This window comes from Mustela nivalis (assembly GCF_964662115.1).
Source record: "Mustela nivalis genome assembly, chromosome: 13".
In the NCBI taxonomy this organism is placed as follows: domain Eukaryota; kingdom Metazoa; phylum Chordata; class Mammalia; order Carnivora; family Mustelidae; genus Mustela; species Mustela nivalis.
Window position 1 is genome coordinate 46,181,651 of NC_139032.1, and position 23,236 is coordinate 46,204,886.

Consider the following 23,236-nt stretch of genomic DNA (forward strand, 5'->3'; position numbering starts at 1 on the left):
GTTGGCATGAAAGATGCTTCTCTATCCCTTCACTTTAAGTCTGGATGTATCATTAGGTTTAAAAGGAGTCTCTTATAGACAAGATTAAAAAGCTTCTGCACAGCAAAGGAAACAGTCAACAAAACAGGCAACACATGGAATGGGAGAAGATATTTGCAAATCACAGCACAAAGGGCTGATATCCAAGATCTATAAAGAACTTCTCAAATTCAACACCCAAAAAACAAATAATCAAGTATGAAAAGGGGCAGAAGACATGAACAGACACTTCTCCAAAGAAGACATACAAATGGCTAGCAGGCACATGAAAAAAATGTTCATTATCATTAGCCATCAGGGAAGTTTAAATCAAAACTGCATGGAGATACCACCTTACATCAGTTAGAATGGCAAAAATGAACATAAGAAGCAACAAATGTTGGAGAGGATGTGGAGAAAGGGGAACCCTCTTACACTGTTGGTGGGAATGCAGGTTGGTGCAGCCACTTTGGAAAATAGTGTGGGGATTCCTGAAAAAAATTAAAAATAGAGCTACTCTTTAACCCAGCAATTGCACTACTGGCCCCAAAGATACAGATGTAGTGGGGAAAAGGGCCACATGCACCCCAATGTTCATAGCAGCAGTGGCCACAGTCACCAAACTGTGGAAAGAGTCAAGATGGCCTTCAACAGATGAATGGATAAAGAAGATATGGTCCATATGTACAGTGGAATATAACTCAGCCATCAGAAAGGATAAATACCCAACTTTTGTATCAACCTGGATGGGACTGGAGGAGATTATGCTGAGTGAAATAAGTCAAACAGAGAAAGTCAGTTATGAGATGGTTTCATTTACTTGTGGAACATAAGGAATAGCATGGAGGATGGGAGGAGATGAACCATGAGAGACTGTGGACCCTGAGAAACAGATTGAAGGTTTGAGGGGAAAGGAGTAGGGGGATCAATTGGCCCGGTGATGGGGATAAGGAGGGCATGTATTGCATGGAGCAGTGGGTGTTAAACAATGAATCTTGGAACATGACATAAAAAACTAATGACGTACTGTATGGTGACTAATATAACATAATAAACAACAATAATAAGAAATATTGCTAAGAGGCTCATTTCTGGAAATACTGTTTCCAGATTACACTTCACCTTGACTAGATGACAAAAATCACTTCTTAGTGAAAGGCCGTTAACTTGCTTCAGAGATACTTGGGATTAAGACAGTAAGAATTTGAGAAGTCTCCATGTAGGTACACAATTACTCAATACATCGGTAACATGCATGCATATCCCGAAATAATATTTAAAGGAGATAATATACACACTCTTTTAGTTCTTCAGTTTTAAGTTTGGGAGACTTTTATCATTTATAGTAAAGGATTTTGTTAGTCTGTGGAATATAAGTTGGATGTCATTCTAATGCCTTTTTCATGTTTTGAGTATACATTACCTTTATGATTCAGATGACTTCTTGCTATTGATCCTATGGTTTTTGAGCTTTATGAAAAGCTTGGCTGACATTTTCTCACAATAGCAAGGTGACTGTGCTGCCCTGGGTTCTAATTTAGCATTAATGGGTAGATATTCTCAGGAGAATCATTTTTTTTTTCTTCAGAGCCATGCCATACTGCCTCTGCTTCTGTCAGCAGTCATCGGAGCAATTAGCTTGCTTAAACAGCCTGACATCGCATGACTTTGGTCTGAAATGATCGAAATACAGGTCCAGTAAAAGAATGTCATTGATGTTGTTTCATTGTGTTATACTTAAAGCTTCAGTTGGAGTGTACTTTCTTCTCTTTCTCTTGTTTGGCTTAGCTACTACTATATCTAAGTTATGGACTTCAAAGAAAAATGAAGGATGGTAGTGTTAGTGTGTAGGGCAGGGTCTTCCAAAGTTGCTAGAAAGCTTGTGCTACTAAATCAGAATATCTAGAGATGAAACCTAGGATATTTTTTTTAAATGAGTTCTCCAGTGACTTTGATGTACAGTGAAGTTTGGGACCAGTGTCAAAAGCAGTGGTCTCTAAAGTGGGTTGTGTGCAAGCCTACCCATGAGGTTGAGAAAGAAGATACTATGATATTTCTTTTTATCTTTTCTCTAAAAAGAGAGAAAGAAAACTTTAATAAGATTTAGCATACAGATGAATGGCCTCTTGCATGTCCATCAGATGATCGGGTGTCACCTGGAGTAGCCAGGTATTTTAAAGGAAGAATGAGAGTTCCACAGTGAACACCAATTCTAGAACCATCTCTTCTCTGTTAGAATATGACAATCCATTAGTTTATACATATCAGTTAAATGAATTTATAGGAAATGTATATGCATGCATACATATATACATATGTATATAGTTGTCATTTTGCATGTATTTATGTTTGTATAATGTATATTATATATATACTATTCTACATATTTACATGTGCATATATATTTGTGTGTGTGTGTGTGTGTGTGTGTGTACCATATATAGTGTGTCATTTAATTAGGCATGATGATCTGGGTATGCATTGTTGAAAAGTTTATCTGAAGCACTGTTAACCTTGACTTTATGAATTTCTTGATTCCTTCATGTTACACCTAAGCACAACTACACACAAATCGTTTGCCTTTTTTTTTTTGAACCACATAATAGCTATGTTTTTCTAACATCAGTGTCATTTAAAGAAAATAACAGCTTTACAGAGATATAACTCCCCTATCATAAAGTTCACTGTTAAAGTGTGTATAATTCAGTGATTTTTAGTATAGTCACAACGTTATGCATCGATCACCATTGTTAAATTCCAGAACATTTTAAAATCATTCCTTGTGGCAGGCTGAATAATGGCCTCCAAAGAAATTCAGGTCCTAATCTCTGGAACCTATGACTGTAACCATACATAATCAAAGGGAAGCTTGAATATCTGATTGAATAAAGGGTCTTGAGATGGTTAGATTGTCCTGTATTATCTGGGTGGTTCCTTAAATGTAATCGCTCACATCCCTCTAAGAAGGAGACAAGGAGAGAGAATGTGCTGCCTGAAGCAGGAGGACATAAGGTGATGTGCTAAGAAGAAGGCATCTTGAGCCAAAAAATGCAGGCAGCTTCCAAAAAACTAGACCAGGCCAGGAAATAGCTCCTCCTCTAGGACTCCAGAAGGAAACCTGATTTTTTTAGCCTTGGAAGAGTCATCTGAACTCTGGCCTCCAGGACTGTAAGAGAATATTTTTTAGGCCACTACATTTGTGATAATTTGTGAGAGCTGTAGAAATGAATATGATCTCCAAAAGAAACTCTCTGCCCATTAGCAGCCACTCTCAATTTCTTGGCAACCACTTTCTGTCTTGATAGATTTGCCTCCTCTGGACTTCTCATGTCATTGGAATCATGCAATATATAGCCTTTTGTATCTGGCTCTTTTCACCTAGCATATTTTCAGGGCTCACAAAACTTCACTCCTTCCTATGGGTGAGTAATATTCCATTGTAATGGCTGTACCACATTTTATTAAATCCATTCATCAGATCATGGCCATTTGGATGATTTCTATTTTTTGGCTATTATGAATACTGTTCTGAGCATTCGTACACATGTTTTTGCATGGGTTTCTGTTTTCAGTGCTCTTGATACATACTTTGAATTTCTGGGTCATGTGATAACTCTTTTTAATTTTTTATGGAGTTGTGAAACTCCAAATGTAGATGTTCTGTGGTATTTTATGGAGTTGCGAAGCTCCAAGTGGTCATGCCATTTTACATTTTTCTGAGCAATGTGTAAGAGTTTCCCTTTTTCTACCTGCTCACCGACCTTCCTTACTGTCGTTTTTATTATAGTCTTCCTATGCGGTCTGAAGCATTTTACTGTGGTTTCAATTGCATTTTCCTGCCGGATTTATGGTGTTGAGCATCTTTACATGTGCTTATTGGCAGACTGTATTATTTACAGTATTTTGTACTGAGATTGGGAGTGTCTCTGAGAAATGTGTATTGCATAGAGGTTGAAAAGTCATTGAAATTTGGGATGTGTGGGCAGCTCTGTCGGTTACGTGTCTGTCTTTGGCTTGGGTCATAATCCCAGGCTCCAAAATTGAGCCCTGCTTCGGGCTCCCCGCTCAGCCAGGACCCTGGTTCTCCCTCTCCCTCTGCTGGTGCTCTTTCTCTCACAAATAAATAAGTAAAATCTTAAAAAACAACAACAAAAGTTATTGAAGTTAGAGATGTTTTACTTTTTTCTTTTATTGAGAATAATTGTTTCAAGTTTCCTTACTTTGCCTACTGTTTTCCTTCTTATTGTTCATGTATATAACATGTGAAAAAATATATGTTGGCACACTTTTTTTTTAACCAGTGGAGCTGTACAAACAAGCATGTTTATAGGTCACAGGATAGAGGTTGTGCCTGTGTAACATATGGTAAGTGTCATTCAAAGGTGTCCTCTCAAGCCATCTTTATGAAGAGGTTTGTTAAGATGATCTGTTTTCTTAGATTTTTTTGTTATATGCTATAGAAATGCTTTGAAGGGGGGCACCTGGCCAGCTCAGTACATGGAGCATGCAATTCTTGATCACGAGGTTTGAGCCCCATGTTGGGTGTAGAGATTGCTTAAAAAAAAAAAAAAAAAAAAGCCCAAAACTAAAAAAAAAAAAAAAAAAAAAAAAAAAGATGCTTTTAAGGAATAAGGATTTAACTTTAAAGAAACTAGGCTATAGCATTCACTTCAAGGCATTGTCTTTAAATGACTAACTTAGGAGCAAATAGCATTATGTAATAACCACAAACACAAGGAAAACAACCATTCCATTTATTGAGTGCCCATTGTGGTCATGGCCCAACACTAAGTATAACATGCATTATCTCATTTAATTATTACAACATCTCTGTGAGTTTGGTGGTCTTGTCCCTATTTTATATGGGAATAAGCTAAAATCCATGGAGTGCAATAGTTCTCCCAAGGGCATGGAGCTAAGAAGAGGCAGAGTTGGGGTTTGAATACAAGGCTAATAATCCCTTGCCTTTTATTCAGTATCTTACCATATAATGTCATTCTTGTTACTTCTGTTCCCATCCTCCAAGGGGTCCTCCCTCTTACCCCACAGGTGGGGCAGATGTAGACTGCCACCACTTGATAAATAAAAGGGCTGAAGAAGAATGGTTTAGAGGTTTTGCGGGCAAGAGCGTTTCCATTTATCCATGGGAAACTCCAGAACCACTTAGAATTGGCTAGGTTTTGGAGTCAGCAGCTATAGAACGGTATTAGAGAAGGACTTGATTCTGGTTTCAAGTGACACCCATCCTTGAGCCAAGCAAGGCAACCCGCTTTCTGAGCCAACCCAATAGAGGAAAGGAGAAACTGACTGTTTTTATTTATATTCATTCATGTTCAACTAAAATTTGTTTGCCCACTGTGCACAAGGCACTGTGAAATGCTGGAGATAGAATGATGTAAAGGATTAATCCCCAGAAAACTCATTCTAAGTTGAGGACCCAGGGCGAACAGACATAACCATTCATGGTACGCCTCCCTGTGTGCAGTTGTGATAAATTCTGCGAAGCAGGATTATAAATTGTTTTGGAACAAATTGTGTAATCTACAGTAATATCAGGTAATCTAAGAATGCTAGTAAAACTTCTCTAATGAGTGAGATCTTTCCTAGTTAATAATGTAGTTAAATGATTGTTTTCTGTTTCTGTTTTACGAAATGTCCTTATCCCCTAGGTTTGTGTCCTTCTCTGTTTGCCCCAAAGCATCCCTTTCTATTTAAGCATTATAACCAACCGTAAATATTTGCTTCCCATGTTTGTGCTCCTGTGAGCTACTTTGGGGAGGTCATAAGCTCTTTTTATTTGTCTCTAGTCCTAGTTCTTCACAGCGGGGCTGGCCTGTTAGGAGATTTGAATGCCGGCTTGTTTATGAGACATTCGGAATTGTCCAGGAAGGTTATGATTTCACATTCTATTCCACGCTGTCAATGAATTTTTATTTTTTAGACTATGTATATTGAGTTTCTAAAGTTTTTTGGGGGGGGGCATGCCATGTTTGTTGCTCAAAAATCAGAAAATACAGATACGCAAAACGTGAAACAAGGAAGTGCCTGTGTCAGTATCCAGGGATACATCTAATATAAACAACTTGCCATATATAGTTTTGTGCCTCTTTATATAGAGATGTGGCTGTCTATCTAGAGATATTCTAAAAAATGAGTGTATTGAACATACTATTTAGTATAACCTGATTTTTTTTTCTTAATGTGAACATCTCTTTCTGGCAATATGTATACACATATTTTAGTGGGTACACAGTACCTTATTGTACGCTGCATGTATCTTACTTTTACCCATCTTTTGTTGATGGGTATTTTGTTTGTTTCTGATTTTCTATTCCCATATTCAGAGCTGTGATGAGCTCCATCCTTGGAGCTAAACCTTAACATGCATCTTTCATTATTTCCTTAGAATAAGTTTTTAGAAATGGAATTTCTAGCACAATGGTATATATTACCATATATAAAGATTTCTCCCTTTTATTTTATATATATATTTTTTGTTTGTTTGTTTTAAGATTTTATTTAATTTATTTGGAAGAGAGAGACACAGCGAGCGAGGGAACACAAGCAGAGGGAGTGGGAGAGGGAGAAGCAGGCCCCTTGCTGAGCAGGGAGCCTGATACAGGGCTCCATCCCAGGACCATGGGATCATGACCTGAGCCGAAGGCAGATGCCTAACAACTGAGCCACCCAGGTGCCCCTTTGTTTTTGATTTCTCTCTTTTAAACTCCTACCTGCATTATATGGGAATGTTGCTTTACTTATACTTTTTCTCTGCATAGGATATGATTGTTTCACATAAATCTTTTTTATTTACTTTGGAAAACATGGATGATCATTGTAACTTAAATCTTCATTCTTTTATTTCCCTGCTAAATGTGAGCCTTTTGCAGCTGCTAACAGAAGTAGGCATTACTGATGATTTGGTGACAGCTGAGACTAAAGTATATGATACACTCTAATAAATGAGAGAACACAAGGAAATCTCAAACGTTATTATTGCTGCAATAAACATTCTACACTGACACTCACTTTCTTGTAGTGTAGGGTCGGGGGAGTTGTGGGAAGGAATAGTGTAAAGGCCTCCAATCCTTCTTAAGCTGGGACAGCCATCATCTCCTATCCTTGGATATCAGGGCTCCTGTTTCTGGGGCCTTCGGACTCTCAAACACCACTGGCTCTCTGGTTCTCAGACGTTATGGCTCTTGGACTGAATTATACCATCAGCTTTCCTGATTCGTCAGGTTGCTGACAGCAGATTGTGGTAAATCCCCCCTTTCTGTCTGTCTCTCACTCTCGGTCTTTCTATCAATCCACCCATCATCCATCCATCTATCTGTCTGTCTGTCTGTAATCTATGGGTTCTGTTTCTCTGGAGGACCCTGACCCAACACAAACACTGCCCTTCATTTTGCAGCTGAGGAAACTGAAGTTAATACAGCTAATTACTGGCAGGGACAAGGTTTGAACCTAGAGTTGGCAAATACCAAAATATTTGTTCCTGTGGTGCAAGTAAGACCACACTAAATCTAAGCTTTTTTTTTTGGTAAAAAGTTCTGAGATTAAATTCATACACAGTACAGTTTACCCATGTAAAGTTCATAATTTGATGCTGTTTAGTATATTCAGAGATGTGTGCAGCCATCAACCACAGTCAAACTGAGAACATTTTCATCAACCCAAATAGAGACTTTGTACCCTTTAGCTGTCACGTTAACCCTACTCCCCGCCCCTGCCTTCCAGGTCCTATACAACTGATAATCAATCTACTTCCTGTCTCTATAAATTGGCCTGTTTTCATATAAGACGTATAAATGGAGTCCTACAGTATCTGGTATTTTGGGACTGGCTTCTTTCACACAGCCTAATGTTGTCAAGGTTCATCTGTGTTGTGGCGTGTTAAATCTAAACTCTTATGGTGCCACTGGCTACTGTTTCCTTTGAGGGCCTTTGGGAAACTCTTCAGTCCATCTCAGAATTGTTCCAGCTTTGTGCAGTATTATTTTCCTGGCATGTGTTTATAGGTTGTATAGTTATCACCAGCCATATATTTATTTGATGTGGCGGGAATAGCTGTTAATTCCTGGCTTAGGCTTTGTGGGAGGAGGAGCAGTCTTCCCGCCTGGCAATGAGGGTGTTTAAGGAAACCTTTGGAATTACATTAGGCTTCCCAGGTGTGGTGGAAGATGTTTGGCTCTATTTTGTAGAGTAAGAATGGCTATACTAAACTTTCAGATTTCCCTGTAAAATATTAATTTAGGTGGATGGAAGGAAGAAACATAAATCTCTCTTTTTACCAAAGAGTGATCGCTTTGCCAAATGTCATTTTAAAAATACACTAATTTTAGGTGTCATATGAAAATAAATCTTTTTTTAATCTTAATGTAAGCTATAGGGAAGTGGGGGAATCAAATTAATTTTAACTGTAGAGAAATGATTGAGACTCAAATGAATAAAGTGGATATATATTTCCTTTAAAATATGACTCAAGAATTATATGTATGTAGTAGGAAAGTCATAAGTTAAAACCGAGGAAAAGATTAAAAATCACCTCCAAACCACAGGTATAGAACAAAAAAGAGACTATTTGATGTTAGAGGACTGTGTTATATATTCTTTTGTAATCTGTTGTCTCAGCTAGCAGTTTACCATGAGCACCAAGTTGTGTTGGCAGTCTACTTTTGACATCGAGCTGAGTGAGCACATGGGTCTGTTTCCTGTTGTGGGATAATTAAATTATTTACTGATTTGTTTTGATTTTTTTCATATTATAAATCATACCATAATCAGTATTTTTTTGTATCTTAATCTTTATTATTTAGCAGGTGTACTCTGATACAATGGATAATTAGGTTTGAGAAGACTTGGGGGGTTAGCATTGCATTTCTATATTCTTAAATATTTTTAAAAAGATTTTTATTTATTTATTTGAGAGTGAGCACGAGCCGGGGGCTGGGGGGAGAAGCGGAGGGTGAGGGAGAAGCAAACTCCCTGCTGAGCAGGGAGCCCACGTGGGGTTTGATCCCAGGACCCCCCAGATCATGACCTGAGCCGAAGGCAGATGCTTAACCCACTGAGCCACCAGGCGCCCCTGTGTTCTTAATTTTTTATAATAAACAGGAGATGTAGACAAAAAGTGGTTTAATTTTTCCATTTGGGTAGAAAACTTTAAAAAGACGTTATTCTTGGCAAAGCTGAAGGACTCGTCCCATACTTTCTTACCTTCTCTTGAGTGTAAAAAGCCACAGAAAGCTTTTTTTTTTTTAAACCTCTTGGGGCGCCTGGGTGGCTCAGTGGGTTAAAGCCTCTGCCTTCAGCTCAGGTCATGATCCCAGGGTCCCGGGATCGAGCCCCACATCACCTCGGACTCTCTGCTCGGCAGGGAACCTGCATCCATCTCTCTCTCTCTGCCTGCCTCTCTGCCTACTTGTGATCTCTGCCTGTCAAATAAATAAATAAAATCTTAAAAAAAATAAATAAACCTCTCCCTGCTCTCTTGGACTCCATAGCCATATCTATCTTTTCTCAATTCTCCTGTTCTGTTGACATTTCTGTGGTGTCTAAATGGGGTGTTTCTCAATCGGATGGGGGCCCCCAAATGTGCAGTGATGATCTGGTGGAAGCCAGTGGCACAGCAGGTGAAAAAAGTCACCTGAGGCAGAACAGAGGAGCTGGAAATTGAAAAGTTGAGCACACTGCTGGAAGAGCAGCAGAGGAGAGGCTCTCTGCAACGAGGCAGTGGGCAGGGGCTGTCTTTAAAGAGGAAACATGAGTGGGGCGCCTGGGTGACTTAGTCGGTTAAGTGTCCATCTTCAGCTCAGGTCATGATCTCGGGGTCCTGGGATTAAGCCCCGCGGTGGGCTCCCTGCTCAGGGCGTCTGCTGCTTTCTCTGCCTCTGCCCCATCCCTAGCTCATGCTTTCTTTCTCTCTACCTCTCTCTCTCTCAAATAAATAAAATCTTAAAATAAAAAAGAGGGAATATGACAAGGTATGGTGACATTTGGAATTTTCCCTTTTGTAGCCCATTGGTCAGTTGGGGGCCCATGGCTTTTTTTGAGGTGGGTCCTCCAGTGGACTCAGCTGTATTCAGCCCGGGGATCACTGTGGCCCTTTCTACATTCCATCACTCAAGCCTATTTGCCTACAAGCAGCCTCTGCACTTTCTTGAGGTGTGCTTTGTTTCTGTATTGACTTAATATTCTTTCCTGTGGCAGGCAGACTCTTAGGAAAATCGTTCATCTATGTGCTCTCTCCCCCAGCAATATGTAGCTTCTTTTCTCGAAAAGTTCCTTTACCATCGCTGGAGTCCTGATGTTTTCCTGGATTTTCTGGTGTAATTATTCAATTGCAAAGTAGACTGCTGAGAATAATTTAAGAAGACTTTAATAGCTCATTTAGACTTGCGGAGTTCTCACATATAATTTCAATTTTCGAACTCCTTGGTGTTTGGGGAGGAGTGGTTTCCATTTCCTCTCTCTCTCTGGAGACTTGGGTCCAGGAAGTAACATCTACAGTTTGCAATGAAGAATTCTTAAAGCTGCAGTGTGCAGATGGGCGCACGTGGAATTTGAAGACATGTTAAGGGAGAGGCCAACGTGGTTAGTTGTAAGTGAGGACGTTGCCAGATCTTCCGCTTCAGTGTACACTCCTCCCTAGCATTTCTCTGCCCGAAATCATGCCATGTCTCCTTTTCCAACTCTCCAGAATGGCCCCTGCTTTGCGGTACAAATGGATGGTGTATTTTTAATTACTGTAAATATTTCTTCCGTCATTTTCTGAGGTGTAAAACCTCAAGGGCTTGAAACAAAGGGACAGTTCCAAATACTGATTTTAAGGAAACATTTCTTAATTAAGTCACCATTCCTCTCTTCCACACGAGTCGTGTTATTTCTGATGTTTGGGTGGTTTCTGGTTTTCTTTCTTACCTCTCACATGTACCGATGATCCCTATTTGCGGTACATAAATGTTCTAATCAATGGCAGCTCTCGTGACGCAGCGGCAGAGTGGGGTGGTTAATGAGAGGTTGTGTGGCCCTCACAGCCCAAAACATTCCCTCTCTGGTGCTTGACAGAAAGCTCTCCAGCCATGTACTAGCTGATGGAGGGCCAATTCACACCACTCATTTGTTCAACACGTCTCTCTCTCTCTCTCTCTCTTTTTTTTTTTTTTTTTTTTTTTGAGGGGAGTGCCTTTATATGCCAAGCAGTGTGCTAGCTACTGCATTTTTGGGAAGGAAAAACAGTTTATACTTGTTAAAACCTTGTGAAGGGGAACCTTTTTGTTGTAATTCAGGGGCTTTTTCGCACGAAAGAACAAATAATTCCTAAAGAAAACCTGCCAAAATGCGCGCTCTCTCTCGCTCTCTCTCTCTCTCGCACTTGTAGATCACAGGTTTTGTCTGTAGTTTTCATTAAACAGGAGCTTGTTCATTTCTTTTGTTAACAGAAAGTTGTAGATGCATCTTTTTGAGTCATTCAGGCAAGTAAGACTGATCTGCACCATTGCTGTCCACAAGGAATTCATGAGTTGGGTTATTCTCAAATCTGTGGATACACAGAAGGGGTGGAGGGGGATAGAAGAATCATTTTCTGTGAACGTGGAATCAGGTTACATTTCAGTAATGGCAACACTGGTTATTCAGAAATGTTTTCATGGGACTTCATCATTGTAAAGGGGACTAAACTCAGTAGGCATTTCTAAAAGCTTCATCTGTGCCGCTTAGAATTGTTCTGTAAAGTGTTTTTAGAGCCTCTGTAGTGACTGCTTAAGTCATCAATTATTTTTGATGCCTACATGTTGATGTTTCAGTATGTAAGGCACTAAACTGTTTCTCAAGCTCTTTCTACTATGCACTTATAGTAGTCCCTTTCACCCTTTGTAACATTTATATGGGGGGGGGGGTATTTTACTTTTGTTGCTGGTAGATACTGAGTTCGCTTGGCTTTCAGTTCAGTATCTGCTGAGCAACTTTTTAGCAATTTTTAAAGCTGTTTTGATTGAATTTCTATTTTGCTTTACTACCTTGAAATCAAATCTCCATTTCTCTGAACAGTAGAAGGACTGACCTTTAAAAAAAAAAAAATTCCCTCTGGTTATTGAGGGGTGGGGGGAGTAAAGCGCTAATCATTTTGTTATCAAAGGATATTTCTGACACATTCTTACTGTGAGTTTGCTAGTTCAGGCCAAAAGAATGTCCAACATGAAGTAGACAATTAATCCGGACAGAATGTAGCAAAACTGAAAAGTGAGCATCCCTTCAGGGAGCTCTTTGTGTCATTCTTTCTGTTCCTGCCAAGAAATCAATGGAGTTTGCATCGGAAGATATTGTTCCCTATGGGGAGGTAGCTGGGGAAGCTGCAGCTTCTCACAAGGGGGAATAAAAAAGAAACTTAAAATCCCTGGCCACTGAGTAGTGAGTCCCTAGGGAGGCTTGATAATCTAGATCAGTCTGTTTAATAAGCGCTTCTCTGTTGTTGCTAGTGTCTGTTGTAGAAGCCCCTTCTATTCAGATACTGGAATTCCCAGTCTGCAGTACAAACTGCCAGTTTTCCAGAAATACAGAGTAGAAAGGTCTCTTTGGAGGTGGTGTGGAGGATGAGATTGCTACTATGAGGGGAGCCTTACCACATCAAGTACAAATATTTCTGATTTACTGAGCCACAGTTGGGAATTTAGATACGGGCTTCTACGTTATTTGCCACGAACAGGACAGAAACTGAGCAACTGTAATAGAAAGTCATTGGGATGACTGTCCTTTCAATTTTAAAGGACTCTTAAAAGGCAACTCAGTATATCTGTTATTTTTCTCTGACACTGCCTTGATCCTAGTCTCGGACATGAAAGGACTGTAAAATTACTTCAATAAACCTGTGCTAGTCATTTTTTTAATACTTATAAACTTTAACCCCATATTATTAGAGTAAGAAAGAGTGTTGTTTTTCTCATTGTTTCTGCCCCATTGATTGTGTCTACTGAAACTCCCTCTTATCCCCCCATTCCTGTATTTTGGTAACAGAAGCATCCTGTTTTTATGAATTGTGTGTGCTGAATTAGCTTAAGAGGAATTCACTGCATGATGATGCCTTGAGTCCTTTAATTGTGAAGGCAGTTTCTTTTACCTTCATTATGAAAAGGGCAAATAAGGCAGTTTTCATTGCCTAAAGGTTTTTTTTTTTAAATAAAGCTTTCCCTCTGTTGGAATAAAGCATCAGGACAAAAGGAGTAGGCTGTTCCCAGGAATTTCTAGAAATAGCTTTTGGAAGTAAAATTAGAAGATTGCTCTCTGTTCTGCTGTGAAGGAACAAAGTCATTCTTATGGCACAAGAATTAGAAGCAAAGGCTTTGATTATTTGGGGATTCGTGATTTTTTTCCCATTGGTTATAACAGCAATAGCCATCTTTTACAGTATACGAAGCACATTTGCATACAATCATCTCAACATTGCCTTTACTGTTAACCTTGTGCTATATAGAGCAGGTGTTGCTACTATTATTTCCGTTTTGCAGCTGGGGAAACAGATTGAAGGAGATTAATGACTTTGCCGGCCTTACTCAGCTACCAAATGGGAGAGTCTGGGATTTTTTACTTCAATCATGTGCTCTTTCAAGTGTACGCTGCCCATGGTCGTCTTAATCTGGGCCATTTAGTGCTGCTGAGATTGTAGGGGAATGGAGACAGGACAAAAGGATCCTTCTCCCTGAGAATCACAAATGGCAATAAAATACACATAATGTCAGCTCTTAGAATGGGATGTATTCTCCAAAACTCATGGACAAACTGAGCAACACGTTCTGGGTAATTTGTACATAAATATTCATATGCTATATTGTGCTTAATACCTGGGTGTTCCATCTATTTAATTTAATTCAGATATTCTTGTTTCTTTTGCCCTTACTAGTGAATGATGGATTCAGTTTGTAGGCTGAGGGTTTCCTCAGACCTTTAAGACGTTATTGCATGGTCTCTGGTTTTGTTAATTTTGAAGTCTGTTATTATTCTAAATTGATCCTTTGTAGACAGTCTCTTTTTTTTTTTAATATTTAAAAAGATTTTATTTATTTATTTGTCAGAGAGAGAGAGAGTGAGTGAGAATGCGCAAGCAGGGGAAGTGGCAGACAGAGAAGCAGGCCCTCCACTGAGCAAGAAGTCCAGTGCGGGACTCAGTCCCAGGATCCTGGGGTCATGACCTGAGCCGAAGGCAGATGCTTAACCACCTGAGCCACCCTGGCGTCCCAACAGTCTCTGTTTTTTGATAGTCTCTTTTTTTCCCCACTGAGCTTTGAAGATCATCTCTTTGCCTTTGGTGCTAAACAGCAATCTTATAACACATATAAATGTAACCTTATTTTTCTCTTGCTGACAACTTAGAACATTAGTGTCTTTCATTGACTTTGGAAATTCTTAGCCACTATTTCCTTAGGTAGTTCTTTTTTTTTCCTGTTCCTTTTTTTTAGCCTTTTATTTTGAAATAACTTTAAACCAATAGAAATGTTTCAAAAAATAGTACAGAGTGTCATTATACAGAATGGCATATTATTTAGCAATGAAAAAGCCTACTGATATATATTATGCCATAATGAACCTTAAAAGCAATATGCTTATTGAAAGAGGCCAGTAACAGAAGACCATATATTGTATGATTTCCTTTATAGAAAAGGTCTACAAAAAACAAAATTATAGAGACATAAAGTAGATTTATGGTTGTCTTGGATTGGGTAGCCTGGGGAAAATGAGTGATGATCAAATTGATTGTGATGATGGTCATGCAACTTTGTATCATTGAAAACCATTGAATTGTATACTTTAGGTGAATTGTATGTGAATTATATCTCCAAAAATCTATTGTAAAAAAAAAAAAAAAAAAAAAAAGGAAAGAAAGAAAAAGAAAAGTAGTATAGAGAGTTCTCATGTGTTTTTCACTCTGCTTTCCCTAATGTAACATTTAACTTTCATTACTGTAGCACAGCCATCAAATCTGAGAATTAATGTTAGTATAATGCTATGAGCTAAATTATGGATTTTACTGGGCCTTCATAGTTTTCCCTCTAAAGTCCATTTTCCATTCCAGGATCCAATCCAGGGTCTCATGTTGCACTGAGTTACCGTGTTACCTAGTTCTTCCCATCTGTGCCACTACCTTAGTCTCCTCTATTTTCCCGATGCTGACCCTTTCAAAGAGCCCTGGTTAGGTATTTGGTGAAGTGTCCTTCAATTTGGTGTATATGGTTTTTCCTCATGATTAGGTTGAGCTTAGCTTAGATGTTTTTTGACAAGACTACTCCAGAAGTAATATTTCTCAGTGTATCATATCAGGAGTACATGGTGTTGATATGTTTTATTACTGGTGCTATTAACCTTCATCACTTGGTTAATGGGTTTCTCCACATCCCATTACTGTTCTTTCTTCTGTAATTATAATTAATCCATTTCTTAGAGGAGTTACCTTGAGACTATCTAGTTGTCCTGATTGTCTTCATACTTTTGACCACTAATTTTAACATCCACCAACAGATCTTGCCTATGACAGTTATTCCTGTGGTGTTTGTCTAATGGTGGTTTTTTTTTTTTCTTTCATTGCTTCTACATTTATCAATAGGATTTTTTCTGTAAGAAAGAGCTGTTCCTTCTTTTTTATTTGCTTATGTATTTATCTATCTCTTTTTGCTTCTGAGGACTTAAGGGTTTTTATTTGTTCATTGGGAACACTTTGAGACTGGCTCCTTTGTCCTTTCAGCAAGTCCACATCCTTTAATGAACACTTCCTTACTTCTGGCACCATAAGATGCTCCAGACTTCAGTTACATTTTTCTTAGTCCAGTCCTGGAATCATCCACTTCTCCAAGGACCATTCTCAAATGAATCTCCTTTAGGAATTCTTGATAAACATAAGAAAGGCCACCTCTTTTGATACTACCTGACTTCAAATTTCTTTTTATATTTTGTAACTCTAATATCTCTGGTCTGTAGTTAGGATAACTTCCTATCTGTTGGGTTAATAATTTCAGTGATTTTTTTTTATTGTGTCATGTTAGTCACCATAAAATACATCATTAGTTTTTTTTTTTTTTTTAAGATTTTATTTATTTGTCAGAAAGAGAGAGGGAGAGAGAGCGAGCACAGGCAGACAGAATGGCAGGCAGAGACAGAGGGAGAAGCAGGCTCCCTGCCGAGCAAGGAGACCGATGTGGGACTTGATCCCAGTACACTGGGGTCCTGACCTGAGCGGAAGGCAGCTGTTCAACCAACTGAGCCACCCAGGCGTCCCTACATCATTAGTTTTTGTTGTAGTGTTCCAAGATTAAAAAAAAAAAAAGAAAACTCAAGTCACAGATTGAGAGGAAAATATTCAAAGTAGATATATCTGACAAAAGACTTGTATCTGAATAAATAAGTATTTCTTTAAAAAAATAATAATTTCAGTGATTATATTCTTCATTTTTGGAGATCTTATTTGTTTTTTTTCCAGATTTGGTTCTTCTTTTCCATCATGTCATATTCTTTCACTGGTAATTAAAGGCCTTGTCTGAAATCTTTGATTCTGTTTTTTTTTTAATTTTTAAATTTTGTTATTAACATATAATGTATTATTAGCCCCAGGGGTACAGGTCTGTGAATTGTCAGGTTTACACATTTCACAGCACTCACCATAGCACATACCTTCCCCAATGTCCATAACCCAACCACCCTCTTCCTACGGAAATCTTTAATTCTTTCACATACTTTTGTATTGCTGCTCTGTTATCTAAAGGTCTGAGATATTTAGTCCTGATGTTTCTTGTTTTTCTTGATTCTTTCATATTGGACTGTATCATAGTTTTTGAAAAATTTTTTAACATGAGCTCCTTTTTAGAGGAGCTTATTTTATCTCATTTTTCTCTACAAACCATTTGAGTTACGTGTTATAGGAATATCCTTTGAGAATGATCCATATGCCCCCTAGCTCACTGCTGTTTTATTATTTTAGTGTCTCAGCCCAGTGATTTTTTAGTCCAACCATTACACTAAGGATTCCGTTCTTTTGAGGGTGCTGTTTATTGTGTTTCTGTGGGTTTTGTCGTTGTTGTTGTTGTTTTGTTTTATTTTTATTTTATTTATTTATTTATTTTAAATATTTTTATTTGACGGAGAGAGATCACAAGTAGGCAGAGAGGCAGGCAGAGGTGGGGAGAAGCAGGTTCCCCGCCGAGCAGAGAGCCCGATGCGGGGCTCAATCCCAGGACCCTGGGATCATGACCTGAGCTAAAGGCGGAGACTTTAACCCACTGAGCCACCCAGGCACCCCTGTTGTTGTTGTTTTAAAGATTTTATTTATTTTATTTCAGAGAGAGAAGGAGAGAGAGCACATACAAGTGGAAGGAGCAGAAGGAGAGGAAGAGAGAGTCTTAAGCAGACTCCCCACTGAGCACAGAGCCCTTTGGGGGGCTTGATCTCATGACCCTGAGATCATGACCCTGAGATCACTACCTGAGCTGAAACCAAGAATTGGGTACTTAACCAGCTGTGCCACCCGGGCACCCCAAGGGTGCTGGTTTTATGTTAGGGTCTCAGGTGCAACTCCCTGCCTTCTGTAGGGCTACGGGTGGTATCTCATCTTTCCCTGTGGACACTGAAACAAAAGCTATTAGGTTATGGAAACTGACAACTTTCTTACAGTCACTCAGTGTGGCTATTTGCTTCTTTGTTTCTGGCACGGGTAATTAACACCATCACCCTCTCCCCATGCTCCCATCCCTACCTTTTTTCCTTTCCAGCTCAGCTTTATAGAGCAGAATTTCCTTCTTTATCAGTCACTTCAGCTATGGTCCATCACATTCCTAGACAACAAGTTGACAACTTGTTTTCTGAAAACAGACAAGTGATTGGGCAATGAAGAGCAGAGGCAGAACGAGCCAGTAAAGGTCAGGACCATGAGCCTGACTAATCTGATCTCATTCAGTAGATTGTAGGGGTCACAAGGGTAGTGGATCTGATCCCCAGGGTTCCAGGAGGTGGATATATCAACTCAAGGAGCCCTCAGGGCCAGGAGATCTCTGCAATGTAGTATCAAGAATAGCCCAGGGTTGGGAAGGTCAGGGAAAACAGCCAGCCTTCTTTACTAGAGGCCTCCCTGCTTCTGATTATGGGGACAAGCCTGGGTTTACAGGTATTCCCCGCACGTGTACCTTGCGTCCATGTAAGGCCACACTTCCTGGCTGCGGTTCTGAAATACTGTCTCCTAGTCTATATGTATAGTACCATTTCGGGCCTTTGCTTTCAAATTTTCTAGAAAGAAGACTTTTTACAAGAAGGTCTGTGAACCCTTAAATAAACCTGAAGGCCGTAGCCTTCCTGCCCACCCCCCCCCCCACCAAAAGGGCAAGGCAAGGCCTTTTTTGTACTTGTATTGTTGATGGCCAGACATCCTCTTCGTTGATCTGCAGAGAACATCAGAGCATCTGTGAGGCCATACCTCCTCGTGATATTTTGATTTCTAGAAATACTTGAACAACAAAGCTATTGTTGACCAACCTCACATCTGAATTGTAGTACTTTTCTTTTCCTTTTTGGTGCCAAAGCCTGGGAAGTACTTTTCTTTTTCTTGCAGGGTATTCCTCTCTGAATGTCTTTTCACCAACTCACATTAGACATACATCAAATGGAGCTCATCATCCCTGGTTCCATCTCCTACAAATGTGCTTCTTTGTCCAGTTTTCCCTTTTTTTTTTTTTTAAGATTTTATTTATTTATTTGACACAGAGAGAGCATAAGCAGGGGGAGCAGCAGAGGGAGAAGCAGACTCCCTGCTGAACAGAGAGCCCGATGTGGGTCTCGATCCCAGAACCCTGAGATTAATACCTGAGCCAAAGGCAGAGGCTTTACTCAGCCACCCAGGTGCCCCTCCCTCCTTTTTAAAATGTTACTTTTTATTCACCTTGGCACTAGTTGCAAAATCTTTCTCTTCCCAATTCGTTCTCCAGGTTCTTTTAATTCTTTCATTCACCATCTCAGATTTAGCATTCCTCAGGTTCTGTATGAAGAGTAGTTGATATGTACTGATGATCTGTTATATACTTATTACCATGCTAGGTGAGTGGGGAGGGAGAACTATGAGACATGATCATTATCTTCAAAGAACTTAATATCTACTTGAGGAGACAACTTAGGTTCAAGAAAATGGTGAATAGTACTAGACAGTATATAATTAAATGCTAAGTTGGGTGGTGCAGAGTTTTAAGTGTTAGACGGCTGAGAAAAGAAAGGGATAAAAGGAGGGCTTGAACTGTAAGAGAAAGCTTAATTGTGGAATTGGGATTTGAACTGGGTCTTGAAACCCCCTCAGCTGGAATCGGATGGGCATTTAAAGTGAAGAAAAAGCACAATTAACACGCTGAGCATGAGAATTGGGGAAAATGTTGGAGGCTCTGTATATGTTGGGGGCCAGTGAGAAATAGGAATTAGCAGGGTTGGGTGGCTTCTTTGACTTTGGCTCTAAGGCCACCAGAAGATTCTTTCAAAAGTGGCATTTTAATTTTGATGTTCCCCAGCTCAGAAACTGCTAGAAGCTTCCTTTTCTTTTTTGATTCTGATTCAAACTTGTTTTAGGATCCTAGGTCCTCCCTGACCTGCCAGCCTTCCCTCACTGGTACTTTGCACACCAGTTTTGTGCCTATAATACACTTTCTTTGTGTTTCGACTTACGCTTTCCATTCGTTCAGAAGTGTCTGCTGGATTTGTCTATTCCTCCTTCCGGTCCCCTTGAGTTTTCCTGGCCCTGGATATCCTCTCTGATGACCCCCACCCCCAGAGAGCGCTTTATACCCTACTTCCTCCTGAAACTCTTTTCTGTTGACAACAGTTTTAAATCTAATCATCTCTTTGGTTTCCTGATGATTTAGAATTATGTACATTCTCTTCAGTAGGTGCTAAATTCTTTGAGATGTTAGATTATGTTTTATATTCCATTGTTCCTCTTAGTACTTTATGCTACACTGGGCAGATACTCCATGTTGAATTGAGAGTTTTGAAAGAATTAGTTTATCTTTTGATGGCAAATAGTGATGATTTTTAGTATTAAGGCTGCTTTGTATAAATGTGCCTGCTGACATGACTATCACACAGTATTCTCCCTAGTAAATGTGAATTCACCCCAAATTTGCGGGGGGTCCCAAGCCGAAGAACATTTTTCTCCTGTTTCGCAAAAAGAGAAAATAAGAGCAAAAGCATCAAATCCATGTGTTCTGAGATACTCCTTCTGTGGTCCCTCTTTAAGCTTCTTAATCTGTGTCCTTAGGTATATATTATTCATTTATCTTTGATATCTTTTCACTTACTACCTTATGTAGTTTTTCCTAAATAATTTATGTTTGTAGATAGAGATAAATTGTGTGTGTGAATTGATGCTTAAGAGAAGAGGTGGGAGTATTTTAGAAAGATTGAGCCTTGTTAAACTCTATCTAATTGATCTATGTTGGCACTCTTCTTGCCTGGAGTTTAAAGTTTTAATAAAATATTTCTAAGTGAAGAAATCGTCTGTTGTAGTTGCAGTTGAACTTGAGAAGACACTTGAATCTCCAGAAAACAAGATAGTGAAATGAACTAAGAGCACTTGGTTTAGAAAATTGGATCAAGTTAAAAATAACAATTTTGTTGGGGTGTCATTTTCTTTTATTCTTTAACCCCTCTTAAAGAATCTGAAGTGACTTTTAAAGCAAAGTTTTAAAGTATTTTGTTTATTAGGTTAGTTAATTAGTTGGTTAGTAAGATCTTTGCCCAACATAAGGCTTGAACTTACGACCACCGAGATCAAGAGTCGCTTACTCTACCAGCTGGGCAGGCCAGGTGCTTAAATTATTATTTTAAATAATAGAGCTATTCTCCTGCCTCCTTTAAATGTTTGTAAGATGATTTGAATATGTTCGATTTATATATTGAACATCTCAATTTTCTGAGTGCTGATGCAGTTTCAGCAGGGCTGAAAAACGACAAAAGCTGCAGATACTTGCCTTTAGAAACGCTCTAACATTATCTTACCCTTCTTTGTTTCGAATAGTTCTTCAGCAGCACGCATAGCTAACCCCACCCGTGGATGTGTGTGCTGGCATGCATGCCCCGGTCCGCCTGGGAGAGTTTTACTTCCTTGGTTAGCAAAGTTAGCAAAAGAAACGGTCCTGAGAGTCAGGCTGGATCGTCTTCAACCACAGTTTATATTGGTTTAAATCGTTTCTTTTGAGGAGTGATACCTTATCAAGTCTTAACTCCTGGGAATGTTCTTGTTCTTTGGTTTCCTTATAATGAGAGATAGTACTCTGTGCTAATGGCCTCCTATCAACTGGGGTTTTGTGAGGCATTGACTCTTTCCTTTGCTTCACAGGTCGTTTGCATTCGCTCCACTTGGAACGCACTGTCCCCGAAGCTCAGCTGCGACACGAGACCTCTCATTCTGAAGACCCTCAGTGAACTGTTTTCTCTCGTTCCTTCCTTAACCGTCAACACGGCTGAATATGAGGTACGAGTTTGGAGGCCAATACGTTTTCTCTCTTCACACTGGAAAGACATGGGCTTCATAATAACTTCAGGAAAAAGATATTCATAGTCTTTGTTTGCCAAAAATCCTTTAACACTTTTTGTTCCTTAGAACACGATATCTTTATGGACTGCTGGCATAGGAGTCCTTATCAATTCTGTGTCTCTAGGGTTTATTTACATAAAGGAGACCACGTTTTTATTATGAGAAGAGAGCCAAGATGTTAAAAAGTCAGGATGTAATAAATAAAATAAAATAAAATAAAAAGTCAGTGTGTTAAAAATAGGGTTTCTAAAATAATGGAATTCCTGAGGCCAAAAGTTTAAATGCATTTTATTAGTGCTTAAAAAAAAAAAAAGTCACAAAGACTTTAATAAGGCAGGGCAGTCTCCCATAGTATAAACATACTGTCATTTGTGTTTTGCTTCTAGGTTTCCCATGAAGATTTGATTTTTACACATTAGTTCACATTTCCTATATACATCTGTACGATGAGGATGATTGTAAAATCAGACTACCTTAGGAGAGGAAAATGACTTTATGAGCTGCTTGGTTTTGTCATTGTGGTGAACTCAAAGCTTGGGTGGAAGATCCACGTGTTCTGTTTAACATGTTCTGTATTCTCTCTTCCTGAAATGAGCAAAATGAGAGGGTGGTTAATTCATTTACGTCTCCACTTCTGTAGCCACATTCCCACTCATGCTTCCCTTTTTCTCTTTTTCCATTAAAGCCCAGCAATTGATTTTCACTTGAAATCTTCGTGAGCTTTAAGTTTGATTTAGTGTTTCACAGACTTTGATAAACTGCCTCCCCCAGAAGAATCCAATAATGGTCCCTTCCTTGGTTTGGATTATGTGATAAGGCAGGATTATAAGATAATACGTCTTTTAATCATTCTTAATGCTGCACAGCAAATAAAATAAAATTTGTCCTTCCTGAGAATACAGTCCCCTGCAGGGGGCCTGGCACATAACATACAGTCAGTAGGTAGTTACTCAGTGAATGATTGAACCAATAGAGGATGAGTTTATTCTCAGATTTGGGCTTTTGTTTTAGGGTATTAAAAAAAGTCAATATAAGACTCCTATAGGATATAGTTCACCAAAAGTCTTCTTTATGGAGACTATTATGATACATACACTCACGTTGTCCGAAAGTGTCCTGGGCTACTGATAGAGCTAAGACTAAAAGCCAAAGGGAGGACATGTTGTGTTTATCTATTTTCTGTTTTCAAGGACTGAACTCATATACCTTTGCATTGCTTGTACTTTGAGTTACTCAGATTTTATTACAGGTTAATTTATGAACTGGTTTTTGTGTTGCTTTCTAATGTCTGCTACTAATGGCTGTAAAAATTTGTGTGTATGTATGTATGTGTAAGGGACTCTTGTTTGTTTTTTTTTTCTTCTTCAAATTTACATTCTTTTTCACCAGTGTCTTATTTTGGTTTCTCTTCATGCTCATGTTAATACTAAGGTTCTTCTGTTGTTCAGTGAGCTAGATGGCTATGGAGCCATTCTGGCCATCAGATTCCTCCCAGTAAGGGAGAGCCCTTCAGTAACCATAGTCCACTTGGAAGCAGAAGTCATGAAATGCGGTGACCCCGTCCATCTGTCTTGGCACTATCTGTCTGGCTCTGTCTCTTCCTGTTCCTGTCTTTCCCCTTATCTCCTCCTCTCTCACCCCCAGTCCTTTCCTCGTTCCCTCCTTCTTCTC

The 23,236-nt window shown here is 39.2% G+C and overlaps 1 protein-coding gene across 8 annotated transcripts in view; it reads left to right on the top strand.

The window, feature by feature from the left end:
- FOCAD (focadhesin) overlaps window positions 1–23,236 on the top strand; it is a 296,022-nt gene that overhangs the window by 160,516 nt on the left and 112,270 nt on the right. For all 8 annotated transcript variants that reach the window (XR_014301953.1, XR_014301954.1, XM_082695369.1 and 5 more), the window contains one exon: window positions 21,368–21,502. Coding sequence is in view for 6 of the 8 variants with exons in the window: in XM_082695369.1 (XP_082551495.1) it covers window positions 21,368–21,502 (135 nt within the window). In the remaining 2 variants the exon portion in view is untranslated. The remainder of the gene's footprint in view (window positions 1–21,367; window positions 21,503–23,236) is intronic.